Below are 27,646 nucleotides of genomic sequence, written 5' to 3'. Positions count from 1 at the left end.
GCGTGGTGGTATTATTACTTCCAACATTATTAATAGCAGAATCTCATACCTAACGATTTTTGTCTTAGACCCTGAGGTAAAAGAAACCCTAGGTTCACTTGATCCGCTTAATATTCGTCCCTTTTAGCATAACCCTTAACTTATCCACCACCCTATTAGAATTTGATTTTGCCTCCCTGGCGCAGGGATGAACGTTGTGGTTTTGAATGGGCAGGGGCCGTTTGGGAACTTATAATTTCTGTTTTTTTTTATGTAGGCTGGTGGGCTATGGCTGTGACTGATTATCAACAAAGACGTACCGCCAAGCGATCCGGTAACGTGTAGCGTAGAAATCGATTGTTTATATACAGTGGCGTGCATAGAGGGTATGCACAGGGTATGCAGATGATATAAAATGAAGAAAATCTCGAGTAAAAGTTATAAATACTAAAGGTAAGGCTTTTTATAACTCGTACTGGAGATTTTCTTCATTTTATATCGTCTGCATACCCTGTGCATACCATCATCAATTACCCCCAGGGGCTGAAATTGCAGTCATACTAATTTAAGTGTATGGTTCTCGCTCCAGAGATGGGCGATAATAACTGCGACACAGTCTTGCACTATAGCAGTATTATCGAATTTGGGTTTCATGATACACATTACCTTATGTTTGCCTTATTTTGTACTATTTTTAATTTACTGTGTAACTGTTAATTGAAATAAACTTATTATTATTATTATAGTAAAAAAAAAAAAAATTAAAACAACCTCGCGAGATATTTTCTCTAAAAATGCGGTGGCTTGTAATTTGAAAACAGAGAGTACTGATATATAATAATCTTTTAATTTCTAAGGCTATTTACGTAAATGATGTGTGATGAAGGTTTTAACCATGTAGCTCAGGAAACATTATGCACTGCAGCTAAGCTTCGTATTTTAGAAGATTACCTATTACCTGCTTTAAAATAGGCACTAACTTCAGAAAGAGATCTTCACTAAAGTCAGACAAGGTTAACGTGTTTCAAACTACAAACAATTATCTTTGTTAACTCATCACAAGCATTTAATTTTTAATATTATTAGTTTTTTCTGCTATAACTATATTGTTGAGTAACTACAGAGTCATATTCAAAAACTACCTGTTAAGTAAGGGAACTCTCCGTTTGGTCACAGGTTAGCAATCGTACAGTTAAGAAAATAATGTATTCCTGTTTTATCTACTTTTAAAATAAATCCCGGGATTATAAATATGAGACACTGAAAGAATACACTCATTTAATATAAGTACACATCAAAAGTTACTCGAATATGACCTGACTCGCGACTGTACTAAGAACGCGTTTTAGAAGGAATCTCCTATCGATAAACAATAACTACTCATTGCTATAGTTCATCGATGTCTTGCTCGTATTTTTTTTAATATAAATAGTGGCCAAACGAGCAAGTGGGTCACCTGATGTTTAGTGATCAATGCGGTTAATGCGATCCGGCTTTTAAGGAATTCTGAAAAACGATTAGTATATATATAACGGTAGAAGTTTTTCTATAGAATCACATACATACATAAAAGTCATCCGCGATGTACGAGTATGTTTTCAATCTGTACTCTTCTTAAACTACGCCACAGATAAGGTACACTTTTGAAAGTTAATTCACTCCACAAAGGTTTTCCGCGATGCTCACGGAGCCCATTTAGCATACAGATAAAACTAAACGCTTAGCCGGTTATCTACGGTTAAATTTAACCAGGCTCTATTTAGTATGAACAATCGGTCCGTTGTAGACGAGATTTGAATCTTAAGTAACTTTAGTCACGTACTTTTAACTGTGGTTTTCGTTGTATGTCCTGATTCATAACAAAACTGTTTCCGTTCCACTTATATGGTACGAAGTATTTCACGCGGAAAACCAAGAATGTGGAATAGCCAAGGAAGGAATAAATGTAGAAAAAAAAAATGTGTCTGTTTGTTTGTTACTTATGGTTGGCTTCACTGTAGAAAGTATGCATCTTAAAGACGGCCATAGTATACATTTTATCTCGGAAAAATAAAGAGTTCAATTTCAGGAATAAAATTCCCAAAAACTAAATCTAACTAAGTGAAATGTAGCGCCTTAAATACTATTTGTAATGACTACGTTTTTGCGACGCTTGCGTTTGAGACTCTGGGCCCATGGTCTTCGGATACGAAACATTTTATTAACATGATGTCCCAAAAAATGGTCCTTACGAGCTATTTAGCCCAACGGCTAAGTCTAGCCATTCAAAGGGGCAATAACGCCAGAATTTTGGGTACCATGCCCATAAGTGAACAGGTAGATGGCTTATATTTATTGTAAATATTAATTTTAGTTTGTGATTATTATTTCCCTAGACAAATATATTTTTCGCTGGTTCAATAAAAAAAAAAAACTAACTGAAGGCAGTTCATTATAGCGTTACAACCAGCTGTGTTTAGATACATACAATAAATACTTCTTTCTGTTCGTCAACTCATCTACCTGTCTTAGATATAATCTTGTCACGGACACATAAAATACAGTAGGTGCATAAAGGCTATAACACCATCGCTTATAGTAGTAATATACCTTTATAATAAAGGTATGCCATATACAACCCTAAAATAAATATTGTAATTTTTACAAAAAAAGGACGTCAATAATAATAAATAAATACTTCCCGGTTCTTGATTATCTTCGCTCTGGGATTTTGATATTTTGGGATCTTGCAGCGATCCTATATCTGTAGTGTATTACTATAAGACTAAGAAGGAACATTGCTTTAAGTGGATTTGTAATAGAAATAGCGAAATAATTAAATATAAACGAAGCTAGTGCAGGCTATCGAATTGTGGAATGCTCTCCCTACGAACATACGACAGGCAAAATCGCTTGATATGTTTAAAAATGCAGTTAAAGTTTATTATCTTGCGCAATAAGACGACTGGTTTTTATTTTTTTCCATCTATTCATTAATTTAGCTTATCATAATATATATTAGTTTATTATTTTATGTTTTTATTTGTTTATGTATTCGTATGTAGTTATTTGAATGTAGGTTTATAATAATTTTACACCACCTATTTGTTCTCGCTCATGTTGTCCTAATCCTAAGGTTGCCTGGCAGAAAAAGATTTTAAGCGATAAGGCCGCCTTTTATATTCTACTCCAGTTTTTGTGTTTCTCTCTATGCGTCCTTAATTTTCCTGTGTACAAATAAAGAGTTTTAATGAATAAAATAAATAAGCAAGTTGAACAAAAGCTTGTAAAAAAGTTACGGGCGCTCTCGCCTCTCTAGTACTTAATTAGTAACCTTTAAGTCTCTGCTTCACAGTGGTCGGGCAGCAGCAGTGATAAATGCGATACAGCACGCGTTCGCTTTAAACCCCGCACTTACAGCGAGCTTAAGTGATTTCGACCGATTTGTTAAATGCACTGCTTAAATCAAACTAAGCGTCATTCACTTGACTGTAATTATAATAATAACCGATTTTAAAGTTTAGATCGTAGAGATTGCTGCTCGTGTTTATAAAATAGGTTATTTTTATATAGTATTTGTACTTAAATAGACGATTGCCACCAATAGATAGAAACTCAATCCCAAATATATAAAACGTTATTAAATTAATAAAATATATTTCTGAATCTTTTAAACTTTTTGTTTAAACAAAATTTCAAAAAAGTCTTGTTTTTCATTCGTACACTTTTAACTCTCTGCTTCACAGTGGTAAGTGATTTCGACCGATTTTGTAAATGCCCGAATTATTATTACTACCGACTTAATGATCGTAGAGTGTTACTGCTCGTGTTCTCGACAGAGGAAGTTGCGTATATTTTTGTAATTATTACAGAGATGCTAGCCGCCGTATGGAGGAAGATCAGCAGCAGATAAAAGCAGAAAAGCATCGCCTATAAACAGTGCAACACCGCAGGCCGCCCCGTATCCATCATCCTGAGGCTGTATTTGTAGCTGTTACTACACCGGCAACCGAGTCCTTCAGACTGGAACACAGTATATATCAGTATATTTATACAATATACTTTTCCCTACGTTAAAAGGTCATTTCGTTCGTAGCGGTGCGCAAAGTACAGACGTTCTACATTCGTGTCAATGATTACTCAATAAGTATCTTCTGTACTTAACAAAGTCCTTTCATCAGTGGGTTATAATGTTACATTGCTACGGTGTGTAGTTGTATTATTTAATATGAAAACTGGAGATATGCTCTCGTTACAAACAGACAGGCGTCTGTGTGTCGAGTGTCCCCCTTCTTAGAATGAAATCGAATCTGTAGACTGTTAGCCTTTGTGTTTTACGCCGGAACATCCTGTAGAGATTTTGATATAAGGATTATATATTCATTAAAAAGTGTAATGGATTTTAGAATAAAATACATTGTTAATGATGTGACGTGTCACATACACTACAACATAAATGATTCAGTAGTTTATTTCCCAGCAATGGCTATATTTTGGGAAAAGGTCATTTCAGAACTTCTCTGGTCTGATCTGGAGGCTTTGGCCAGTTACCACCGTACCGACCAAGACGTGCTACCAAAAGATTTAGCGTTCCGGTAAGATGTTGCGTAAAAACTGATTCGAGGTACGTATGGCTTATTACTGATATAAGCCTAACAGGTTAGCCCGCTATCACCTTAGATTTACCATCAAGTGAAATCACAGTCAAGGGCTAACTTGTAATGGAATAAAAAACTGAGATATTTGATTTGCGGTGAATTTACGGTAATATATTGACTTATGTAGGTACTTTTGAATACGATTTATATTCTAAATTCAAATTTACATCCATGTTGACTGGATTATTTTAGATTATGTATACATATGCATAAAATAATAACCAAGTGCATTTGCATTCATATAAGCCATTTGAAATAACCATTCACTGGAGTTGACATGTAAATGTGATGACATATGTCACAGCAAAAATAGGTGTGTGACAAATATGTCACAATTTATATTAATGGCACATTCATGTTCTGGCAGGCACATTGATATTTGTTTAGCACTATTTTTGGTATACCAACTGACTAACTGACTGACTAGTAGCCTTTTTGATGCATTAATTATCAAGTTCGAATACAGCTCAAAATGGCTAAAATTGTTAGGATTGTTTATTCTTACCACTAAATTCTAAGTAAGTACGTACCAGTCGAGGTAAGATTTTTTTAGTTAGTTGGTTTAGCGAAATAAATGATAGCCCTTACTCAATAATCTTATCTAAATCGAGTATCTACCAGTTAGCGTTATCTAACATGTTAATATTATTTACGTTTATAATATTATTTAAATACAATATAAAATAATTCATGACATGAAGGAGGTTGATTTGTTATTTACGGATGATAGTTATAAATGTACCTAATTGTAAATAAAACCATTTAAATAAGATATACATTTATAATTTGAATAGATTTTTAAATATTATAATTATAACAATAACAAAGTCATTTCTGTTTGCTTGAATATGAATTGTAAGTTTGTTTCCTCTTTGATCCGTGTCAAGTGAAAAAAAAACAACGTAAAAAAAAGATGGCGCCAATTCCATGATTCAGGCGCGAACGCTCAACTTGCAATTAAATAAATTTATAAATTTGGTGTGAATAAGTGCTGAGCGAAGAGAAATAATGAAAATTTCATTATATAATATCGTAGAATATAAATAAGGAAATAAAAGTTTTGGTAATGTTACGACACTGGACAGATGAAAAAAATATTAATTCGGTTTTATCTTATATCTTTAAACGAGCAATTCTTGTATATATATAAATGGAATCGCGGAATCAGCTCCTACGATTTTCTTGAAATTTAGTATACAGGGGGTTTCGGGGGCGATAAATTGATCAAGCTAGGATTCATTTATATTGGAATCTCGGAATCATTTATGTTGGACATACGACTATTTTTTTAAGTCAACTCATTCGCGGACGAAGGCGCGCAGGTCCGCTAGTTATTAATAACCTTACGCAAACGAAAAATTCAAAATATGATAATATAAACACAAGTATCAGACCTTATGGCAAGAATCATAGTCAAGGTAGTTTATATGAGTTACTTAGTAAAAATCAATTGGTGAAAGGTAAATGTATGTCTAGGAATCTTATTTGATTAGGTATAGCTTTGTTCGTCGTCAGTGAAAACGGCCATGAGGATACAGAGTTAGGAACGAAAATTACCTAAACATAGAACACAGGCAACGTTTATAATGCCTATTTTTAAAATCGGCGGCCACAGCAAGCCTCGAAGGACGGATTATTTATGCTATGCTATTAAAAACTAGTCTCTTACGCGACTAAAAGTTTAAATTCAGCTGTGCATCAAAAAATGCAGGTGAAATTCGTTGAAATTGCTATTTTTCGTACAAAATGTTGCCCTATAAAATAAAAGCAAAGAGTGCTTACATCAATTCATAAGTACTTGTTAAGGGCACTTGAACTTAATATTTGGAAATTATTTTTATTTTCGTAATTCAGTAACATTCCTCATGTGCAAAATTGGGTCAACTATTTCATAAATATTAGGTTACCGGCCCACTGCTGGACACGGTCCCTCCACGACGATAAAGTGTTAAAGTCGTAGTCCACCACGCTGACTCAATGCGGATTGGTGCGCTCTACACACCATTGGGAACGTTATGGACAACTCTCAGGCATGAAGGTTTCCTCTACAGGGGACGCAGGAATCAGGGTTTAATATAAGGGTGGAAATCTTAACCTAACTGTTAAAGGCTAGTTTTATTCTGTACAAATATATTGTGGCATTATTAGGCGCTTTTTAAGTCTAATTGAATAATCGTTTTTTTTGACGGCCGACTGGCGCATTGGGCAGCGACCCTGCTTTCTGAGTCCTAGGCCGTGGGTTCGATTCCCACAACTGGAAAATGTTTGTGTGATGAACATGATTGTTTTTCAGTGTCTGGGTGTTTATATGTAAATTATAAGTATTTAAGTGTATTATATTCATAAAAATATTCATCAGCTATCCTTGTACCCATAACACAAGCTACGCTTACTTTGGGGCTAGATGGCAATGTGTGTATTGTCATAGTATATTATTATATTACATTTTAATATGGTCGCTTATAATTTCTTAATTTTCACTGTTCTGTATTGCCCCACAATACCAAAGGGCATACCAATAAAATGCCTTCTACTTATTAGAGCTGGAGTTATGTTAATTGGTTCTTGAAACCAAAGGGACTTTTTGTATTTTGTTTTGCTATATTTTTTACGACCATTTGCTTTGGGAATATTATATTGGTGGAATAAACAAGCAAACTTACGTTTCAAAGGAGTAAGGTTGTAATACCCTTTTAATCGTAAAACAGTCAGTTTTCCTAAGAAGAATCCGCATTCCGCATAATATAATTCCGGACCCTTTCAGGAGGTTCCTCTTCGCATCAGACTCATTGTAGAAAGGTCTCTAAGGTCTTAAAGTTATTATTCTCTATTGTTATTTGCGGACAATATTTTTTATGGCCAATTCTTGAATCACTTTTTTTTTGTCATTATAAACGGAGAGACCTGATGGACCACCTGATGGTAAGTGGAACACCATCGCCTAAAAACAGATTAATATTTCGCAGTGCATACAAGGAACACGTTCTAGAAATTGCCACCTTATAAACTAAGGCGAACTTCACGTGCCTGTAATTATACCGGCATCCTCGTCCTTCCGGCAATAGTGACCAAGCAATGCTACAGAAATAAGTACGTAGAATTTAGTACGGTGAAACGGTACGGTACGGTCCAAACGGTCAAGGAAAACATCGAGAGGAAACCTGCATGCCTGAGAGTTCTCGATAATGTTCTCAAAGGTGTGTGAAGTCCACCAATCCGCACTTGCCCAGCGTGGTGGACTATGGCATTAACTCCATCTCATTGTGGGAGGAGACCCGTGCCCTGTAGTGGGCCGATAATAGGTTAATATGACGATAGAGAACTTTCGGGCATGCAGGTTTCCTAACGATGCTTTCCTTCACCGTTGAAGCAAGTGGTATTATAATTCCATTAAACGCACATAACTTAGAAAAGTTAGTGGTGCGTGCTTGGATTTGAACTCGGCCCCCCGAAAGTGAAGACGAGCTCCTACCCAATGCGCTATCAAGGCTTTTTTGGGTAGGCCTACTTGAGTTTTTTTTTTTAATTTAGAACTGCTATTCCGGTATATTGATTACGTGGTAAAATATGATAAGTAAGGCAGTGTGGCAGCCCTGCTCATGTGTCTCAATGGAAACCGCAGCTCTGCGGTCTATTTGTTCGCGTGTGTCGCTTCGAAACCTTCTGAATACCTCCTTTGATTCGATCTAGTTTTGCCTGCCAACGTGCTTAACAGCTTAGTTAACTATTCATAATGTTGTTTTAATTCTCTAAATCCACAATAACGTTATAAACCATGGAGAAGGTGGCTTCGGTCGCGGCAAGTTATCGCCCTCCCACTTAAAACCATTCCCCGCTGCCCCAAGGACGTCCTCAAAAATGTATTCCTTAGTTAGAATTTTTTGGGAGGTAGAGTTTTTTGTTGAAATAAAACAAAGTTTTTTAAATCGTTTTACCAAAATAATCTTGACACTTCTGATAACATTTCAATTCGAGCCTTCCTTTTTTGTGGCGACAGATTTTCAATGTGTCAAATACACGCTATAAAATTGCCCAAAGCATCCAATTCTTTTGTTTTGACAACGCTTTTGTTTTATTTTCCGATACAAAAATGTAACAACATTCGTTAGCTACTAAAATAATAACATATTTTAATTGTCTAATGACTAATCGTAATAGTTAGAGAAAATTTAATAAATAAATAAATATCTGTGAATAACCTGTGTCAAGTTATATAATAATAAGTTGCCTCAAGTTGATAAAACTGAGAATGAATAATCGCAAAAAATTGCATACGGGAAGCTTCGTGACATCTTTTCTTCTTGAATACCTATCTTCTCTCTTACACCCACTTCACTCTTTTATATATTTCTCCAACATTTCGATCTGCGTTTACTTTAAAAAAATCTAGTAACGTTCGTGTATATCGCAAAACCACGAAAACGGATCGCCTGTTTTGAATACTTTTTTTTGTAATTTTGTATCGGAATTGCCAGTTCGGATTACCTACTATTTAAATGGCGTTCAAATTTGTAATCGGTTCAACTTTCAAAAGTTAATGGTAAGAAGTACACCAGTTTCCAGGCACCTCTACTTTGTAGAACAAAGTTGTAGTTGTACTGTATAAATATATTGCAACATTTATTGACCATTATTCCAAGAAAACCGTTTATCTTATACTAATATATAAAGCTAACGAGTTTGTTTGTTTGTTTACATGAACGCGATGATCTCAAGAACTACTGGTCCGATTTGAAAAATTATTTTAGTGTTGTATAGCCCATTTGTCGAGGAATATAAATATACAGCGTTTAATAGAATCACGAATGATATTGAAGGATGAATAAGGAATAATAATTTCATAAGGAATAAACCCTGTAAAAATATTAAATCATAAGCAGCATAGTTATTTTTCCATACGAACGAATTCAAAACATTCTAAGTGTTTACTTATTACAACTCTATTGAAGATAAAAGACCGACACGCGCATAGTACCTATGCTATGCGACGCGTTCGGTACGCGTCGCACTATGACAGTGGTTAAAAATGTCAATGTAAGTTTGTTTGTTACGCTTTCACGCAAAAACTACTAAACCGATCCTCATGAAACTTTGTACACATATACTTGGAAGTGTTAGAAGTAATATAGGATACTTTTTATCCCGATTAAGCTCGGTTCCTTTGGGAGAGGGGATGAGTGTTTGACGATTTTACACCATAACTCCGACAAATTATAACCTAATTAAATACTTATTTTTGTACTATAGAGGTTATAATATGTGTTTAATTTTGCCAAAACTGTGGTTGGGGATAGAGGACAGAACTCCTCAGCGGACAGCAGCAAACCCCTTATTTAAGACTTAGCGATACTGAGTACTTTAAATTTGTTTAGATCTACAACTAAATTTAATGCCACATCAAAAAACAAAATCAAACGCAGACGAAGTCGCGGGCAACAGCTAGTTTAATAATATTTAAGGTAGTTTAATATTGGAACACTTAAAAGTAAACTTAGTATAGTAATAAAAATACTAGGTAGAAGGAGTTCACTTTGATAAACCTATTCCATTTTGCACGTTTTTCGCCGAAAATACATTACACAAATATAACGCTTTTGAACGGAAAGCTGAAACCAGCCAGCCAATAATTTTAATCCCCTCTTCCTACTCGTTCCCGGTAAAAGCTTGCTTATGAGGGGTTTTATTTTTTTATATAATCCGCACAGAAGTAAGAGCATACAGAAACCGTGTCATCATCATCATCATATAAACCAATTACAGGGCATAGGTCTCCTCCCACAATGAGAAGGGGTTAAGGTCGTAAGTCCACCACGCTGGAAAAGTTTGGACCTATTAATGGACTGTGTACAACTTTGAGGACAATATGTAGAACTGCAGGCATGCAGGTTTCCTCACGATGTTTTCCTTCACCGTTGAAGCAAGTGATATTTCAATTACTTAAAACGCACATGAGATGTGCTGGGATTCGAACTCGGCCCCACGAAAGTGAAGTCGAGCTCCTGCCTACTGGGCTATCACCGCTTCCTTTCCGAAACATGACTAATATTTAAGCATCAAAAACCACTCCACTTTAGTACTGTTTCCCGAACAGGCGCTTAGTCACTTCATACAATTTAGAAGTTGATAGTGATTATTTTACCTCTAATGTTCCTAAACGTTTATCATAAAATGGGAAGAAGTTTGTGAGCTAGCAACATACTTCGGGTTTGAAGTGAGACGTGCGCTGGGCTTTTACAATGTTTATGGATACAATGCACTGCATTCAATAATGGCCGAATGAGGTTTCTGTATATTCTTAATTCTGTGTTAATCCGTATAAATGTTTCTTTTGGCACACGACTTTCTAATTAGTGTGCTAAGGAGAAAATAATTTTAAATAACAGGGTCGACCCTTTTCGCTCTACTGTGTAGGCAATTTATATTTTAATAATCTGTGCATATATAATATCTATTTATGACGTGTCATGATCATATCAAAGCTCTCTGGCTTGTAAGAAGCTCTCCCAAGTTGTGGATTGTAAAACCAAAAACCCTGAACTCTTTAGGAGAATATTGCGGTGCGTACGTAGTCAAAAAAATACATCACACAGATTTACCTATTTGAGATTATAACAAACAATAATTGAATGCCAGTTATTTCATCTGCGTATAGTTCCCCATATTCTGTGAGTTATAGAAATTTTCTTGTTTCCATTTCCAGAAAGCATGCAAAGGTAAAAGCAATTAAAAGTCATAATACGTTATTACATTACATACCGACGTTTTCTGTATTTTTAAAACTGTGTGACACGTACTTATCTATTTTTATCACCCTATCTTGATGTATTATATTACCTGATGAATGCATGAAGTTCATGCGTGTTTAAGGAGTTTTCTAAGAAGTCTAGAATATAAATAAATAATTTTATTTTCATGTCGATAATTAATTTAAATAAGCGTAATCAGTTTTGGCGGTTGTATTCAATTTTTGATTAAAGTAAATGGAGTGCCGATATACAAATTTCTGTGTAAAATATAACATGCAAAAAAATCTTGAAAATGAACGACTTTTGCGGAGGTCAAAGCTAGTATTTTATAAAACGTTCCACATAAATGTTTGTTTTGTTAGATACACGACATTCTAATTAGTATGCTAAAGAGATAATAATAATTTTAAATTAACATAGTGAACCTTTTTTGAGCCTAATTAATTTTCACAATTTCGTAACGTGACCCAAACTTACGTGACCCAAATAAAACGGAGAGATAAAATGTAGAACACCGGAGCTGTTGAAAGATATCCATGCAAGTTACGGTTACAAACGCATATGATTTCGTAACATAAATGAGTAAATTCATATACAAATGGCATGGTATAAAAATATATTTAAAAAAAGTCTTATTATCTACCGCATGATGCAAACAAGCATGCTGGCCAGAACTTGTCGATAATATCTGAAATACGTAGAACGTAACCGAACGACTTGCATTGGGGGGCGCTTTATTCTTACGTGAAGATTCGTATTTGTTAACTTCTACCACAGTGGTGGTGAAGCGGTGATAGCCCAGTGGGTAGGAGCTCGACTTCACTTTCGGGGGGCCGAGTTCGAATCCCAGCACGCACCTCAACTTTTCTAAGTTACTAGCGGACCCCAGCGCCATCTGTCGGCTGATTTGTGAATCTAAACCATCCAGGGTGCCACCCAAACTCATACTAAAAATTGGTTGCCTGTAAAGTCGGTATACGGGCGAAAGTTTTACGTGACAACGACTTTGAGTGGTAAAATAATTTTAATGTTATATATTCATTCGTATAGTAGGAAGAAGGATGAAATAATAGTAACAATTTAAAACATTTATTTATACAAAGAATTATATTTAAAACATTAATTTATACAAAGAATCTCGCACTGAATTTCATATTAACAAAATTTTATTTTTACCTTTACACATACATACGTATTTATATACAAATATACATACAATAACTTGCAATACATTTGCGTACAATGAAACAGCGTTTACTACAAAGGGACGCGTGCCTTTCACTTTTATGTCTGTCTCTCTCGCTCTTAGGCGGGCGCGTGCCTCTCACTCGCTCTCATTGTAAGCGCATAACGTGAGCGGAGCGTAACGCAGTTTCTTGAAGTGTCACCCGGCAAACCAATTTATAAGACGTTGTCACGTCAAAAAGCACATCTTGTTATGAATAAGCACAAAAACATAGTTTGGTTTGAAGTAGTTAAAAGTACATATCTTTGCATTTCGTTACACAGTGTTCGATTTACAGCGTTTTAAACGTTCACTCATTACGACACCTATTAGCAAGTACAATGACATTGTTTACGATTCACTTCCGAAAATAATTACCATCCATTGATGAGTCTCCTACATACTAGGGACTCCAGGTAATTATATTTATTAAAGCTCAAGTAAATGACAATATTCTATTCATTTATATCATTCTAAATTTTTAATATTTATTCACTTCGAATAAAGATTTAGAGGTCTTTCTACCCAATCTCTTAGAATTGCTCTGGTTTCAAAATCATAATCCTTATTTATGGGGTCCGTCAAAGTCCGCATTAAAAAACTAATATTTGACAATAATCTGCTTTTTATTTAAAGAACTTGAAAAAATTCTCATTTCGTTTATTTCAAGTAGGATTATTCTGAAGCACTTTTGAAACGTTAATTCTGATTCTAGATACTTAAAAAAGTGTGTGTGCGTGTAACCTTTACGCGCGATTGAAGTAAAACTTTTATTATTAATGATAGCTTATTTTTTACAGTAATAATAATTAGCGGATAAAGCAGATAGCGCACTTATTGGTAAGTTGTAAACGATCGCCTATATTACCAATTTAATTACCAGTTGATATCTTGGAGTTAAAAGTTAAAAGTTTGTATTAAACGTAAGCTTATAGAAAAGTCCTATTACGTCAAAGATAAAAATGCTTGGGTGTAAATTATTGCTCTAACCAGGTTGCTTCTTTAATAGTTTTTTAATGACAATGTGAGAAGGTGATAACAAAAAAAAATTTCAACCGGCTAAGTTTGTTGTGGGCTTCTACTTAGACCAGGGCGCTTTAGGAACCCTCGTAGCTTTAGTTTTAAGTTGACGAATTTATTTATCGCCATCAACTCCTATGTCATATTTTACGTGTAATGTACGCATCAGAAGTGCCATCTATGTGCCTATTTGGATAAAAAAATATTTGACTTTGACTTTGACTATAAAAGTGCCCTTTTATAGTCAAAGTCAAAGTCAAATACTTTTTTAAAAGTCAAATTTCGCAAGGACATGCAAGGAAAACGTCTTACAAAGTGACACCCTATGTACATCATCCTCAGGCGTACGTGTTAAACCTCATGTGCCATAATAACATCGTCAATCATGCCCTTTATACCGGAACACAGCTATGTTGCTTGGCAGAAGAACTAACCGTGGCGGTAGTACTTTTTCATCATATCAACCTATTACCGGCCAACTACAGGGCACGGATTTTCTCCCACAATGAGAAGAGTTTTAGGCCGTAGTCCAACACGTCGGCCTAGTGGGGATCGGTGGACTCTACACACCTTGAAGAACATTATGGAAGACAGGCTCAGGGTTTTTGATATATAAATAAATAAAATATAAATATACTACGGTAATACACACATCGCAATCTAGCCACAAACTAAGCGTAGCTTGTGTTATGGGTATTAAGATAGCTGTTGAATATTTTAATGGATAAAATACACATTAATACTGATAATGTACAGATAAACACCCAGACACTGTAAAACAATCATGATCATCACACAAAGATTTTCCAGTTGTGGGAATCGAAACCACGGCCAAGGACTCAGTAAGCAGGGTCGCTGCCCACTGCGCCAGTAGGCTGTCAATGTTGTCCTTCACCGTTAAAGCAAGTGATATTCTAGTTGCTAAAACGCACATAACTTAGAAAAGTTAGAAGTGCTTGCTGGGATTCGAACTCGGGTCCTAGAAAGTGTAGTCGAAGTCCTACCCTCTTGGCTATCACCGCTTCTACTTAATTAATACTGCTTTAATATTCGCAAATGTTATCTTTGCCGAGCGTTAGAGAGCTTGCCGAACCACCGGTTACGGTTATCAGCAGGAAATGATGAAATTTATTACGCTTTGTACCAATGAACCTCGTATTGAAACGAGCGATTTTCACTGATCAAAGCACCTTTATTTTAGGCGAGGTGAATAGGCTTTCAAGTCTTTGAAATAGCAGATTGTGCTCCCACGTTTTATTTTGTCGACATTAAAACCAGGTATTGTTCAGCATTCCCTTACGCCCAAAATGTATAATGTGATTTTAATAGGCTTTGATGTCTTAGTAAGTAAAATGCATACAAAGATTTTTTGGAACCGACGGGATTTCAACCTGCGACTCTCTGGCATTCGCGGCCTGAGCACTTTGACCACTAAGCTACGTCTCTCCTTCTGCCGATGCCGAAATTAGTACCTCTATGCATTTATTAAAGTCTTATTATTTTTTTTTTAATGAAATATTAAGGCGGTAGTACGAGTAGGTACTTCCCCGGACGAGCTCTGTCTCAGAAAGCTGTAATACTATGTATGAATTAATGAAAATTCTTCAATACTCTCCGAGGCTCCAAATGACAAGATAAGTTAGGTTTGCTAGATATGGGTACGATATTACTGAAAGGGGTTGTATTTATTTAATTTAGCAACTACCTCTTGGATTTTAGTCCAACATAATGTCATATTGTTACGAGCTAGTTTCGTGATTGGAATAATAAGAAGGATGCCTGAATCTTGTAACTTTATTTGTAAGCACGCGTTAAGACTCGTGATGAACTTAAGCTACACATTTATAGACGGTTACAGTTTTATCACATTTCACGGACTACCTATTCCATAGTTTATACTCTTTCATTATTACTTCTTCTCTTTAAAGTATCGGTGTTATCCTAAAGTTGGCTATTTATAGGAAGTATTCATGACACTGGGGTCATGAATACTTCCAGAAAAACATTTTTTAGAATCATCTCTTCAGAAAATAATTTCGTTTGAAATTTAAATTTACAATTTTGTACTCTCTCTGAGGTGTCATGAAAATTCTGACAGATTATGCGGTTATTCGGTTCTATTCTCAACCGGTTCTAACATATGGCAATCCTGTTAATAAATTCTACTTAAATAATGGTGTAATAGAGGTCATTGCATTCCTGTACACGAATCTTCTGACATCTACGACGGCCGACTGGCGCAGTGGGCACCGACTCTGCTTTCTGAGTCCAAGGCTGTGGGTTCGATTCCCACAAGTGGAAAATGTTTGTTTGATTAACATGAATGTTTTTCAGTGTCCGAGTGTTTATATGTATATTTTTATTAAAGGCATTTCTGTATATTATTCATAAAAATATTCATTAATCATCTTAGTACCCATGACACTAGCTACGCTTACTTTGGGGCTAGATGGCAAATTTCTGAATTTTTTTAAATTCTTCTGAAAATTGTTAATTAATTTACTGAATTTTCTCTGGTCTGGTCTGGTTTGGTGGGAGGCTGGGTACCACTCTACCGACAAAGACGTGCCGCTTAAGTCAAGGGCTAACTTATAGTAGAATTAAAAATAAAAGAAAGCTAGAAATAAAGTAAACCTAGCAACTTAGTAAACGTAAGATGGATTGGTGATTCTGTATCGTCGAAAGTCGTCGTCGAGATATCGAAAGCTGCTGCCCGTTTTCTTTTATATACACACTACTAGATCTAAAATATTAGATACATATTGCTGCAATTTGTTAGCATTGTAGTCGATGATCAAACTGGACGTATGACATATCTTTTCAATTATCCATGTTTTTTGTACGTAACGTTCAAATAAAACACAGCAATTTAAAATTGTTTATTTGTACCAAACACGTTTGACCGTTTTTTTACTCACTCTTTAGTATTTCGTTTTTTATTGTCCATTATATTGAATTTATCAGGCATTTATATTATTGACATATTGGAATATAGGAACGTAAGGGATTTACGAAGGCGATACCTCATTGTTTCAAAATCAATTTAGTGTTTTATTTTAAATGTTTTATGAATTTACAATTAGGTACATACAAACGCACAAAATATCAAATCTTTTCTGTTTATGATTTTATTAGTATAGCTTGAAGTGTTAAAGACAAGGGGGTGTCAAATATTGCTTCCCTTATCTCTTTACCTGAATCTAGGATTTATAGACAGGAATTTTTAAAAGGTGAACGAATCCAGCTGGAGAGCTGTATAAGATGGTACTCGATGAAAAGGATTAAAATGCAGCGTTAACTCACGATTAAACGTAGTCATAAAATATTAAAATATGAGAAGGATCGAGCCTTCATTTGAATAAGTGAACTCAATATTACGTTACGGAAAAGTTGAACAAAAATGACAGTGCTGTCGAATCAAACCGAACGCAAACGTGCTTAACTAGCAGTCGGATTTCGACAAGCTTTTTTGATACATTTTCCACGAGTGTTTAGGGCGCGGAGTATTCTTTTCGACTGAGTAGCAAAACTCATGACGTAAACCAGAAACCGCCGTGTAAAGTAATAACCTGTACTAAACATCAAATTTGGCCTCCAAAACTGTTAAAACAATATTATTCTTAACAATTGTTCAATCTGTCATGTTAATTATTACTTGTCCAAAGACTAAATTGTTTTGGTCAAGTGCGGATTGGAGGACTCCACACTCCTTTGAGAACATTATATATAACTCTCAGGCATGCAGATTTCCTCCACCGCTTAAACGAGTGTAATTTTAATTGCATAAACAAATAAGTCTATCAACTTGACAGTTTCCAAGGAACCGAAGAAGCCAGTCGCAAAGAAAACAGACTCACCGTCCCCCAAGAAAAAGAAGGTAGAAGAAACCAGGGCGGCAAAACCCAAGGCTGCGCCTAAAAAGTGAGCGAAATAAAACGCTTAGAAAAGTTAGTTGTGCGAGCTGGGATTCGAACTCGGCAACCCGAAAGTGAGACCGAAGTCCTAACCATTAGGCTATCACCGCTTATTGTAACATTATTAATACAAAAATAAACATAAAATACGGTTATAATATTCTATGTTTTACGATACAAATGTAGAAAACTTAAACTCAACGTATTAAATTATAGATAACGATATCGATATGAAGTAGCCATACAAATTTAAATAGGAGGAGAATCGAGCCTGCATTTGAATAAGAGTACTCAATATGTTTAAGTACCAACGCGTGGCTTTAACGTTAAGTTGCACTTGTGTGGGAAATGACAAAATTTATCATACAGCTACCCTAACAGCTAAAGGCTAACGGATAAGTCAAACTAATAAAAATTATACCAATAAAAATTCAATACAAAAATACTTAGTCATAATCCACTACCAAGTAAGATAATTATTTAGTTCGTTCAACGTTTTGAAGACCTCTCCGGCGCAGCGGTGAGTGCTATGATTTAAATTGAATGATTTATTTCTGAATTTTCTCTGATCTGGTCTTGTGGAAGGCTTCGGTCGTGACTACTAAACTAAACACCCTACCGAAACTGCCAATAAATTAAAATAAAAACTGCCATACCCCCAACATGATGTGAGATCGCATACCATCTTAGAAGATTGAACTGACTACTTGATTGTAATCTCACCTGGTAATGAAACCAGATGAGATTTCAGTCAAGAGCTGGAATAATAATTTTAAAAAATATTAAGGACCTACCAAGTGACCTACCTATTTCGTTCGTACAAGTATTTTGAAATCAATGCATACTCTTGTTTTGTTTTGTACGCACTTCCTACTTCACTTCAGTAGTTCAAAAGTAGAGTTTTGAAGTGAGGTTTTGGAGTGCCGAAATCCATGATATATATCAAAACGCGTATCAAGCACGTTTCGCTTCGAAACCGGAGCATCCTCAGATGTTGACTTTACAATGAATAATTGTTAAGAATTGAGCGTAGAGGGTACATTGCCGAAGATCTGTTTGGTGTGGAGTATAAGGATTGAAGAAATTATAAATTACACCATACAGATTCTCCAGCTTTTCGCGGAGTATGGCAAATTAAGCTTAATTTTTGGTAACAAAACCGTCTTTCTGTCATCGAGTTGATAATCTAAGCAATATAAGGTGGTTAACAGAATAATTATTTTAAATGCCGCTATAACAACAAGTTCTAAAAATCAGAGATAATGGAAACTAAGAGGGGATTCCAAGATAGAAAAAACGTGTTGTGTGGTAACGGCAGATCAGAATACAGTTGTCTCCACTCCGCCTCTTCCCGCGGGTGTCGTACGAGTCGACTAAAGAAATATATGGTAGAACAGACAGCAGCGTTCTATTACCATTTACTGCGATCACCAACCCGTCTGCCCAGCGTGGTGATTATGGGAAAACCCTCCCATTGGGACAAGCCTTCAGGTCCATCAGTGGACTGTTATAGGCTATTGATGATGATTAATAATGTTAATACTTTATTTCTTCACTGTTACTGCTGTTTTATACTAGAGCCTAAACATATTTCACTTCAACAATCCCGATTTCATATATATTAAAGACAAACATACTACCGAAACATATGAAAGCGTAAATCGAGCCCCAGTATAAGTAGGTTGTAGTGATAAAATTACAAAAATATGGAGTATCCAGTCTACACTTTTATAAGTGAACTTAATTTAAAGTACGAGTACGTACCTCCGTATGACCTTAATATAAAGCTGCATTTCGCTCCAGAGGCTCGGGCTAAGCGAATATACACATAAGCGACTTTTTGTCTTCCACTAAGATACATCTGTGTATTCAATATTTAAACGTTTTATTATTCTCTTAATCACGACGGAACAAATTCGGTAAAATAGAAGACTTTTTTTTTACGGCTGAACACACGAAAAAGCATGATTCATTGTCACGTTCCGCCTGAAACGAGCGTGCAAGCGAGAGCGCGGAACAAGCGATAGAGAGGCGAGATTGGTCTCAGAGTTCGGCTTGTGACGCATCTCGGACGCAAGTTATCACGTAAATTTTTATTTATTTATTTTTACGATTGAGGGGAGTAAATGTCTTTCTTAAGGCGACTTGTCTGCGGCTTAAACCTCGGTTTATGAAATTGGGATAAGCACTCCAACGTCGCTTGCGATAATCACCAACTATGGGCGATAATTCGAGGTTATCTTAACGATAGCGTAGGTAATATTAAGTGTGATTGTTTGTGTGTGTGTTTGGTAAGGTGTGATTTTGAATAAACGCAGTATTGTGCAAATTTTATGGGAAATTGATACTACGGCATTACCTTAAGATCATTCTATCTATCTATTCTGTGGTATATCGGTTGATATGATGATAATTGGTACAGCGCGTACTGCATGCCACATAATATGAGCACTATAGCTTGTTTATTATTACCACTCTCCTAAAAAACTAACTGATGGACTTTGGAGGAATTGTGTGCTTCACAGGCAACTATCTGTTGCCCGCGTCCTTCCTGGAAACCATATGTTTTCCTGGGATGAAAAGTAGCCTATTGTACTCTCCGTCTTCTCAACTAACTCTATGCCAATAATCAAGTTGATTGGTCAATAGATACCAAGAATAGAAAAACAAACCAATGATCGAATAAACTTCCGCATTTATAATATAAATTAGTGTATCCACAGGGGATTCCCGACTCAAATAATATTTTTTTTTCTTTACTTTGTGAAGTGCAGAAGGAGCGCCATGCGGTGCACCTTTGTACTTTTTACGGCGCCCCACGTTGGGATCCCTAAACTAAACTATTGAAGTGCAAATAGAATTTGACGGCCGATTGGCGCAGTGGGCAGCGATTCCCACAACTGGAAAATGTTTGTGTGATGAACATGAATGTTTTTCAGTGTCTGGGTGTTTATCTGTATGTTATAAGTATTTATGTGTATTATATTCATAAAAAAGTATTCATCAGCTATCTCAGTACCCCTAACACAAGCTACGCTTACTTTGGGGGTAGATGGCGATCTGCGTATTGTCAAAAAAAATGTAACCAGATTAAACATTACGATTACTGATTACGATATTCATTTTGTAATGTTGTTGCTTTATGAATCGAGATAAAACTAACTTTCTGTCATTTTCGTTGTGGTTAGTTCATCTTGCGCTTAGCGATTGGACATGAACCTACCAACCTGCATAGAATATGGACATTCAACATTTTGTCGCGCGACTTGTCGCCAGTGTGTCCTCACCTCAGAGCAGAGAAATGATCAATTTAATTACTGTGACTCTGTATCAAGGAAAATAATGAACGCTTTTCGATATTTAAAGCTCTATAATAAAAGTTTTATCTCGTAATTTAACATTTTTCGAGCAGCGATGGATATTAATTGTCGGGGGTGTAATAACTTTATCACATAAAGTCAGTAAAAAATTTAATTTATTAGTATTTTTTTGGACATGATTTATTCCAAATACTCATACCTACTTGGAATAAATCTATTCTAGAATCCTTAGCATGAAATTTACTCGCTCGCAATGATAGACTAGAGCGACTTGCGAGCATCGATATTTTATTTTATAACAAATTGCCAAATGAAATCTTTGAGATGTCTCCCAATAAGTTCAAAGTTTATATAAAACGTAAGCTTACAGAAAAATCCTATTACAATATTAAGGATTACTTAAACGATAAAATAGCTTGGGTGTGAAATGCTCTAGCTTCATAGCTGAATATAAATTTACTGTGAGATGGTGATAACAAAAAAAAATTTTACCCGGCTAACTTTGTTGTGGGCTCTTCTTAGACCGGGCGCGTTTGGAACCCTCTAAGCTTTAGGTTTAAGTTGGCGAACGAAGTTATCACCATCCCCTTACAATTATGTAAACATTTATGTATGAACGCTTCATAAGTGCCTGTGATAGGCCTACAAAAATAAAGAAATTTTGAATTTGAATTTGATACACACACAGGCCATATTCAAATTGAACTTTTCCAACTTGTTTTAAAGCGAAAGTTAGTTCACATTGGTACGATCAGCGATCCTAGCGGAACGCTAGTAAAATGTGAATCAGATGTTTTCTTTTATACTTTAAGATAGCCCTTGCTTAGAATGGTTAGAATTATATTTACTTGTTAAGTTTGGCAGTTATATTTTTTTGTTAAGTTTTTTTTTTTCGGTTTATGGATTAAGCTGATGGCACACCTGATGGTAAGTGGAAGCGAATCGTCTATAAACAGAGCAACACTTTGAAAATTATGGGAGTTACATGTCCTGCAAAGTGCCACCCTATGTACATTAATCTAACGCGTTGGTGTTTAGCGTCATGTGCCTGAAATTACACCGTACAAGTACCGTACTACAAAAGTTGAAAATTCTAAACATTATTTACCTTATTATCCTTCTGCCACGAACAAACTCCTTTCTTGTCAGATATCCGACATTTAAGCAACGCGTCTTCCCCTGGATTCACCTCGGTGTACGTGGGTAGTTCTACGAAACGCTGCACAGCATCTGAAATAGATAAGTAAAAATTTATATGGGTACTAGAGGACCCGGCAGACATCATCCTACCCGGTAAAACAGCGCAGACTACCGGCTCAAATAGTGTTTTGAAACCTTTCAGGAAGCCATCAGAATGTAATATAATAATATATAAATAAAAAAGCCTTTTATTTCTTCATATACTTCGAAATTTTAATTTGGTGTTAGTACTAAATTTTAAGTATATAAAGTAAAAAAAAATAATAATACCCATAATTAAATAAAAGATAGCTGTGCTATAAATAACCCTTTTTCAATGTCAAGGCCAGTAGGCCTACTACTTCAAAGACACTGGTTAGCTCTGTCGCTGCATGTTTTTTGCTTTAAGCTTCCTAACCAAGTAGATTGGTTGGTTAGTCAGGGCGTGAAGGACGTACAAACCAACAAACACACTTTAGCATTTATAATCATTTATAATCAAATCATAAAGAAGATTAATCTTCTAGCTTTTGAAGATAAACTATTGAGACCGCGCGTTATTTTTATAAACGCTATATGAATTACAATGTCGGGCTGGTATTGAAAATAGCAATACCTAGCTATTATTGCCCATGAGAATCGAAACGAAGACCTCCTGGTCCGTAGTTCAACATCATAATCCCTACAGGCGTAGTTACATAGAACAACAGAATATGTAATTTTGTTAGTACAAAATGGTATCTTTATCAACACTGTAATTAAATAGCTACTCTAATAGCGGGGTAATGAGTTTCAAATTGTTTGAAGCCGCGATGCACACCCTGAATGTATTTACCTAGGCAATGAGGGCGCATGCCAAATTCAACCTTATCACCACACTAAAGTGCTCTTTTCAGACTATTAATATAGTAAAAAAGTGGTACTATGGAATGATAACTGATATCGCACAAGTGAAGTTTATAATGCAAGAGGTTCCTGGCCTAATTTAACGTATAGTAAAAAGGAATTTCGAAACTTCAAGACAGGTGTGTTACTCTGAATACAGTTTTACACCGTACGATTTATGTCATCTTGAAATAAAACAGTTTTAAACGATTAGAGCAAGATTTCTGAGCTAATGAAGACGTTATAGATTTTGAAATTCATAGCTGTGTTTCACGGCACTGTGTTAGGAAAATAGTCAGAGTTTTGACATCACAGGAATCACGAAACAGGAGTTTAAGTTAGACATGTGGGTAGTTTGACAATATGCGCGGCATCTGAAATAGACGGGGCACGGGGAAAGTTGATATGGTTCCCATTTAAAGTTTCTCTTCAGACGCCGTTTGAATATGCAGGGCGCGTACGTACAACTGTTTGTTACAGTTGTGTACCGAAACTACTAATCTCTTGGACTCGGTTGGTCAGCAATACGTACGGTTCATCCAGTTCCAGAACTTTTATATTAAATGAGCGGTTGCTTGCGATGTCGTGCGCGTACGAATTTCGATAAGAAACTTCTCATGCGAACTTTCATCCCATATTCTACGGTTTAAAGCGGACATGATTATTATAGTATTTCGTAGCTCCGTGGGTCCGGCATAGTAACATTAATATTTCGTCATGGTCGTATGACTGATCACAATTATGTAAACTTTTCCAGTTATTAATTTTAGATGAGTCACAAACCTTTTGTAACTAGTGATAATAAAAAAATCAGATAAATTAGAAGGAAGTGGAGGGGTGGTGACAAATGTATTCTGATCTTCCGTCTCCACACGGTACCATGAGTAGAAAGAGTGGGAACAAATAAACTGCACTAAATGCACTTCACAATTAAATTAGCTGATGAAATGAAGTACAAAGAGAAGCAAATTGTAGTTGAACTACTTTATACTGTTGTTGTTTTGTTTTAGCACTGCATGCGAGCGAAGTTTTCGCGTCGTAAAATATTTTCATCAAAACGCAACTGTGACTCGAGGCGGTTATACAGTACCTTTATAGGTTAGATCTTGGTTGCTTTTGTCGTCAAAATAAAATCATATATTTAGTTATTATTCTTGATATACTTAAGACTAGTGCTGATATTATAAAGAGGTAAAGTCTGTGAGGTTGTAGGAGGTAATCTCTCTCTCTACTGAAACGATTTTGAAAACCCCGAAAAATAAAGATTTTTTCATGGTAATCGGATTTGCAAAGTAAGTCAGACAAAAACCGGTAGAAAATTTCTTACAAACGCTGCCTTGATAATGCCTATAAAAAGTTACCGAAAACCTACCACTTCCTACCTAACCACGTTCCTAAAAAAATACGTGATTCTCAGTTATTGTAACAAACTTGTAAATATAAGATCTTTAAAATTCTCCCGCCGCTCTAAAACCCTCTCTCACTAAAATTAAGTGACCGGCTCTTTATAGGTCCCAGCACACTCTGGTTTCTTCTGGTCTCTTCTTGTCATAGTAGAAATAAGAAGATAAGAGTATATCTCTACTATAACAAGGCGATGCCAGTCAAACTTTTCTATAATTTTTTTGGCTACAATTAAAGTCAAGCATTTACAAAATACACAGCAGGCATCAAAAAATGGATATCCAATTTCCCAAGCTACCAAAATGTAAACAAATCGAATACCATAAAATGTTGATACAATATACCTTAATTGATGGTGGAGAGGCGTGAAACTTCACGGTCACTGAGATACCATGATATAGGAGAGACGTGCTTATAGTCGAGAATAAGTTCCCAGTGAGTAAGCAATATTCATATTATATGTTTTTCATGGTATTGTTTTGTTTTTGGTTGATTTTTCAGGCTCTTCTCTGTAGGTCCCACCACTCTAGTTTGGTAAAGCCCCAAAGTAAGTGTAGCTTGTGTTATGGGTACTAAGATGCCTGCTGAATATTTTTATTAATAAAATACATATATACATATAATATACAGATGTATAGACACTGAAAAATATTCAAGTTCATCACACAAAAATTTTTCCAGCTGTGGGAATCGAGCCCACGGCCTTGGACACAGAAAGCAGGGTCGCTGCACACTGTGCCAATCGACCGTCAATATCTTGCGTATAAAGCTGCGAATTCTAACATTTTAAGCAGGGTACTAACAAAGTAACATCGAAACATAATTAAATCCGCAATTTACGCCATCACGTATAACTTTTTAATAGTGAAACGGAAAGAGTTGAGTCATCACTTTTTCTTCTCGGCAAGAGTCAGAAGTTAATCGAACTTCATTAAACTAGGCGAGTAACAAGTTGTGAAACTATCATGGAAAATTTTTCTTGGGACATTACTTATACTATTACTTAACTTTGTACCTAGGTCAGGTCATTTCTTTATTATGGCTTGTTTTTAAATCAACATATAATCATCATTTTCGCTGTTGTGTTATCAGTAGGAGGTCTCAGGTATGATCCACGGAAGGGCCCGAAGGGGCAATTTGGGAATTAATAATTACTTAATTTTCTCTGAACTGGTTCCTGGGATTCGGCCGTGGCTAGTTACCGACAAAGAATTGCCGACAAGAAATTAAGCGTTTCGGTACGATGCGGAATAGAAATCGTTATAGAAAGGAAGACAGAAAAATTTGGGTATACACACACTAAAAATAAAATAACACAGTCTACAAAACGATTGTAGGTACGGTTTATTTCCAAAATGGTCTTCACTCAGCATGTTTGCTTTGTCTGTTCTGCACGTTTGGACGGTAGGCACTGACTGAGCAACGCTTAATAACTTTGGATATGCTATAAAATAATCTAAATTAGAAGTATTATATAAGGTCCCATACCTTATTTATTATGGTTACATTATAGGTATGGGTTTAATATAACTACCGTACCACTAACAGTTATTCGCTTGGCGGCACGTCTTTGTCGGCACGGTGAAGCCTCCCACCAGATCAGACCAGACTAGAGAAAATTCAGATAATATAAATTGCCAAATTGTGCCCGATCTCGAATCGAATCGAAGCCGGGAAGCTCTCCCACTAAAAACCATAGCACTCACCAAGGAGCCACTGCGAAGGTCGCAGTATAATGTATAAATAACATGTAAATCTTATTATTTACTAGCGGACCCCAGCGCCATCTGTCGGGCTGTTTTGTGAATCTAAACCACCCAGGGTGCCACCCAAGCGCATACCAAAAAATTCATTCAAATCCGTCCAGCCGTATAGGAGGAGATCATCACTGATCTCCTCCTATACGGCTGGACATACACACGCACTGAAGAGTGTTTTGTTTGTTTACTTGAACGCGATGATCTCAGGAACTACTGGTCCGATTTGAAAAGTTCTTTCAGTGTTGGATACCCCTTTTTTGATGAAGCCTGTGGACTAAATATCATCACGCTAATGAAGAATGTTTCACAATCGGGGGTTTTTTTTCTCCTTTTGAAAGCTTCAACTACGTGCGGTTGTTTCGATAAAATCATGTTCGAGGGAGGGCTAGTAATATCTTAAGCTATACAAGTGCTTCTTGCGTATTAGCAGGCGGGTATCTTCCAGTAGTTAAATCTGAGGCGCATATATCACAGAAAAGTGAGCTAGAAACGGGCGTCAGGTGATTAGTGCAGCAAAAAGCCTTATCAACCACATCTTCACGCATGGCGATTACAAGTCTCGCGCTAGTGAATGGTGATCAGCGTACCATGGTTAGGGTTGCCACTTCAGACTGGCACCTGAATCAAAATTAAACGGGTAATTTTGACTTAGGTGCCAGACTGAAGTTTGATTTACAAGATGTTAATGTTCAAGCCAGTATGAGAGTCGTGTGGGGATGGCAGAGTGCCGCTGGCAGATAAAATACAGTTGTAACCCCCCCCCCCCCCATCCTCTTTCCGTGGGTGTCGTACGAGGTGACTAAGGGAATACAACAGAGAACGGGTAGCATACTACTGTGTACAGACCATCTACTGCAATAAATGGTTATAGACTGTTATAGGACGCGGAAAGTTTATTATTTTTCAACGAGAATTCAACAGTACTTTTAAAACGAGAGTTATAAAATAACGTTTACTCGAGTCAAAAAACAACATATATGTTACAATTTTACTAGATATAATAACGCTCTAGAACTGAATTGTCTCTCAACGTCATGCGGCAAAAATATTCCTGATTTTTGCACATATTTGTAAAACCATTCTTCTAAGAAAAAATTGTAACATATATGTTCTTATTTGACTATGTAATAATTAAATGTCGTTGGAAAGTAGACCTAAACTACTTACTTACTATGCATCAATAGAGTAATAGAAGACTAAAAATAAGTTTTGATGACCCTAGCTAAACGTCATACAACAGAAAGAGAAAGAGAGATCAGGTCATCACCCTCCTTATCTAATAGATAATTAACACATTTCAGTTAATTTTAACCGACTTCAAAGACTGTGATTCGACCTTAATTAAACCGCACAACAGTGACATAAGTGCCATAAAGGACTGCAACGAACTACCAATGCCGCACATTACGTGTACAATATATTTTTGTGAACGGGTGAACGAATAATAAGGTCCGGACATATCTATTCAATGAAAACCTCAGTTTCTAGTAAAAAACGAACTTGTGGGTCTAGACATAAATGTCTGTTGAAACGGCAGATTGACGCAGTGGGCTGTGACTCTGCTACCTGAGTCCAAA

General features: G+C 36.0%; 1 protein-coding gene across 2 annotated transcripts in view; it reads right to left on the bottom strand.

Annotated features, from left to right (window-relative positions):
• LOC120628761 (kin of IRRE-like protein 1) overlaps positions 1-27,646 on the bottom strand; it is a 182,771-nt gene that overhangs the window by 69,604 nt on the left and 85,521 nt on the right. For both annotated transcript variants that reach the window (XM_039897371.1, XM_039897372.1), the window contains exon 2: positions 21,950-22,071. In XM_039897371.1, the coding sequence (XP_039753305.1) occupies positions 21,950-22,071 (122 nt within the window). The remainder of the gene's footprint in view (positions 1-21,949; positions 22,072-27,646) is intronic.

Source organism: Pararge aegeria, chromosome 13 (genome assembly GCF_905163445.1).
Source record: "Pararge aegeria chromosome 13, ilParAegt1.1, whole genome shotgun sequence".
NCBI lineage: Eukaryota > Metazoa > Arthropoda > Insecta > Lepidoptera > Nymphalidae > Pararge > Pararge aegeria.
Note: the sequence above shows the minus strand (reverse complement) of the source record. Positions and strands in the feature narration are given on the sequence as shown.